At 39.2% G+C, this 4,416-nt stretch overlaps 1 protein-coding gene across 1 annotated transcript; it reads left to right on the top strand.

Moving 5' to 3' along the window:
• Nucleotides 1–39: 39 nt before the first annotated feature.
• LOC111915335 (uncharacterized) lies at nt 40–1,485 on the top strand (the record flags this gene model as incomplete). The annotated part of the gene is given in 1 exon segment (XM_052766179.1): nt 40–1,485. A coding segment is annotated over 1 exon segment (1,113 nt), but the record flags the coding sequence as incomplete, so codon positions are not given.
• Between the last annotated feature and the right edge of the window lie 2,931 nt (nt 1,486–4,416).

Here is a 4,416-nt window from a genome sequence, read left to right as displayed (position 1 = left end):
AAGCAGTGGTATCAACGCAGAGTACTTTTCCTTTCACAGATTGACGAGTATGCTCCATCTTCGTTGAAAAGCCTTCTTGGCAATTTGCATTCTCAAATCACGAATCCAACAGACACCGCCAACGCCGCACTTACAAAAACCAAGTCCCTTTTGGGTGGTATCCCAATCTTGGGGAATGTATTGGGCGGTGTAACAGACTCGATCTCCAATACAACCGACGCAGCCCATGAATTGATCGATAAAACAACTTCTTTAGTCACCGATAATCCTCTATCCCAAGCTCTCAACACAGCGGCTGGCAAAATGATGGAGGAAGCTCAATCAGCAGGCAAAAAAGCAGCATTGAAATCAGTTTATGCATCGTTGACCCTTCTTCTCCTACCATTAATCGCTGAGGTTTGGTATAAAGCCAACACCAAAGAATGGTTTAGAAGACTGGCAAACCTTATTCTCCCACTGATCGAGAAGTTGTGCAACGCGTACAATGATTTAGTCGAGAAGATGGTAGACAAGGGTTATAGCTTTTTCGATTATCTACCCACGATACCAATCAAAGAGATGGAGGCCGCCTACAAGTTGGTGAAGACAAAGAACGATAGTTTAGCAGCGGTTGCCGGTGGTATAGAGGATGTTGGCGAAATGGCTTCCAACATCGTGGGAAATATCCCACTCGTGGGAGGTATAGCAAGCTCGATCACCGAGACAGCAGACCATATGATCGATAACACAGCTTCTTTGGTGATGGACAACCCTCTATCACAAGCTGTAGAATCAGCAGCCGATAATATGATACAGGGAACTGAAGAATTCGCTACAAAAGCAGCGTTGCATTCTGTGTACTCGGCGTTAACCCTTCTGATTTGTCCGGCAATCGCTGAGGTTTGTTATAAACTCAGTCAATACAAAATCATTAAGGCAATGGGAAAAGCGATTCTCCCACTGATCGAGAAGTTATGTGAGTGGTACAATCAAAAGTTGGAAGATTTGGACGAACAGGGTTATAGCTTTTTTGGGTATTTGCCCACCATGCCCATTGAGGAGATGAAGGTTGCATACATGTTGGTGAAGACCGCCAATGCTGGATTAGAGACTGTTGGCAGTGGTTTATCAGCTGTTGGCGATGTAGTCGGGTTGAACGATGATGAAGAGTAACTAATTAATACTCGGTTATCTGCATATATAAATGATGGGTTATATATTGCATGTTATTTGTACCCTACTACAATGTGAAGTTCTATCTATATCTATATATGTAATATATATACCCTTTAAAAAATATTACGGCACCGATTTAATCGATTTGTTTGGCTTATAGACGATGCCGAATACATGGTATAGATGTATCTTACGTACCATAAGAATTAGAGTAAGGAAGCTAAATAAAAGATATTTGCATTGTTGGGAGATATCTAAAGCTAAATAAAAGATATTTGCATTGTTAGTGAGATATTTAATTTCTCATCTAATTAAACATATTTCTTATTATTTTCTATGCCCAATCTTTATATATAGCAATCAATACTATTATTTATACCTATAATGATAATGATAAATGATGAATGATCGATGCACTCAAATTAATTCCGGCAGGAAACAAAAGTAATATATACTATGGTCCTGACATTAAAATTCAAAGACGCTTATGAATAGTTACATTTTATCATTTCAGACGTTGGTCACAATAGTTTGAGGGGTTGGCAAGTTTAGTTCTTTAAAGTTGTCTGGTCAATTACTGGATATGTATCTTAAACACGTGTTATTCTTCCTAATGTTGCCGTGAAGCGTTCATTCCTTGAATTATCGTCTTCTTCAAAGAACTCCGAAAAGCTGATGTAGCAACGTCGACTTCCTCGATTTTGGTTTGATCCTTCTCTATTCGATTAGAGCTTCAATTTCCGACAAACCACCACACAAAAGCCAGAAGATCCTTCCGATTCTCCGCAACATGAACTCAATTTCAGGTTGGCGATTAGGGTGTATAAGCCAATCACTAAATTGATATATTCTTGAATTAGAAACATAATCATTTTTGGGTTGCCTTCGTAACTAGTAACTAAATAAAATGACTTTTAGAGAGAAATGTTGATTTGTTAATTTATTATATAATTAATAAACTAATTAGAAATCGAAATAAATGATTTATTAATATATTATATGATTAATGTAACATCTCATTTTCACAACCAAAACTTTTCCTTTTATTTAAGTAGAGCTTCCCATTTATAAATCCATTTTGAATAAAATCGTTTATTCCAAATACATTTATTGAAATCAGAGTAATATTAAAGCATAAAATCTTCATTGTTGCTGATGAATGTGTAAAGTCACACTTTCGTTTTCCCATGACGACTAACGATACCTGAAACAATAAACAACTGAGTAAACACAAAGCTTAGTGAGTTTTACCCAAAATACCCCATACGATAAACATACAAGCATGCATCAGGTCCACTTAGCCATCGGGTTGGATGCTCAAGGTTTGTTGGCCTACCGCCTCAACCCAACTGCTCTTCTCGATCCTTCGTGCCTACGACTTACAGTCGGCCCACACCGGGTATCTTGGCATAGAGCACAAATCAGGACCGCCTCAACCCACTACCACCATATGTCGACATATAGACAAAGAAGGATCAAGCAGACACATAATACAGACAAACAACAATCATACAACTCATTACCGCCTACTAGTCCTTACACCGCACACTATATCGCTACCAGCTAACCTCCATGAAGTACGATCCTAGGGCACTCCACTAGATGATAACCAACAAGTATAGGTAGACATATAGTTCCACAGATCACTACCGCATAGTAACATCCTATATACCAGGATACAAATCTAACAAATCACTACAACATAGCAACATACTCGATACCCGGGTACAGATCTAATAGATCACTACAACATAGCAACATATTAAATACCAACAATCCAAGGAATGCATAACTATATATACTCAGAGGTGAGATAGACATCCGGACAGGTGATCTTACTCTAGAGCCACAACCAAACAAGGAACAACCAAGAAAGCCTAGATCAAGAGTCCTCGGTCTATCCTACATGACTATATATTGTCCCTAAGGCATCCCTCTACTAACAAATAACCAAAACTAGTGGGCAGACATTGGTGCCTTCGACCCACGGTAAATTTGAGACATAACTCACCTGAAATGAAGAAACCCGAGAAACACTGCGATACGCTCCCTGCAACACTGCATGCTCCCGTGGATGCACTTACACCAGAACCAGATAAAACCTTAATCACCAGTCAAAACCCTCAAGTTTGACCTAAAGTCAAACTTGGTCAAAAAGTCAATCGTCAACGGAGTCGAAAAAAGTCAAAGTACAAGGCTGGTTTAGTACGCCTAACATTCTCAACTTACGCCTAGCGTACATGGTTCAGACCTAGTACACCTAACATACTAGGTATGCCCATCGTACTCAAGTAGGTCCTAATCATTCCATTAAGTACTTTATCCCTTAAGACCTTTTGTCTAACACTCAGATCTAGGTCCAAATGATATTCTAAATCATAAAGTTTCCAACTTTGTGATGTTGCATGGCTAGAAAGGGTCCAAATCCAAAAGCCAAACTTATCATAAGATTCTAAGCTTCATAACCCATGCATGAAAGAATGAACAAGACCGAGATTGCATTTTTATGAATTAACACTCCTAAATACACCTGTAAATGCACCTCACAAGCTCTGGAGAAACTCATACTCAAATGAACCAATTATGGGACAAAAACATAACTTTGATCTCTAAACTAGATCTATCAATATAGGCATAAAGGTATAAACTTTATACCTTCTGGAGATGAATAAGGAGGAAGAACTTCCAGATCCAAGGCTGCTTCAACCTTCTAAGCACAATAACCACCTTCTCCTTCCTTCAACAACACTTAAAACCAGCTTCTTTAGATCACAAGGCTCCAACTAGGGTTACGGTTTTAAGGGGGGACGTTGAGAAGATGGAGGCTGAGAATGGAAAGGGTTTTGGAGAGGTAAGGACCTTAAATAGGGCTCAAAACCCCGAAATTAGGGTTTGGGTTCTGGTCGTGTACACCCAGCATAGACTTTTGAACGCCCATTTTGGTCAGATAGTACGCCCAACATACTTCTAAATACGCCCAGCGTACTACCACATCTAACACGAGATTCAAACTACTATAACTTCTTCGTTTCAAATCCAATTTTGGTGTTCTTTATATGCACCGAAAGGTGTTGAAGAGCCCCGCTATTATCTAGATATCTTGGACTAAAAACTTCTCAAACAAAAATCCATCTTTCATTTAAGACTCGACCTGTGACTTTCTTTTTTCTACCCTTCGACCCAAAACACGATTCAAAGGTTAAGATCTCGCAACCATCATTACATCCATCCAAAAGGCCTAAACATTACCTCCTCAAGGCC

Source organism: Lactuca sativa, chromosome 8, assembly GCF_002870075.4.
Source record: "Lactuca sativa cultivar Salinas chromosome 8, Lsat_Salinas_v11, whole genome shotgun sequence".
Classification (NCBI taxonomy): Eukaryota; Viridiplantae; Streptophyta; class Magnoliopsida; order Asterales; family Asteraceae; genus Lactuca; species Lactuca sativa.
Note: the sequence above shows the minus strand (reverse complement) of the source record. Positions and strands in the feature narration are given on the sequence as shown.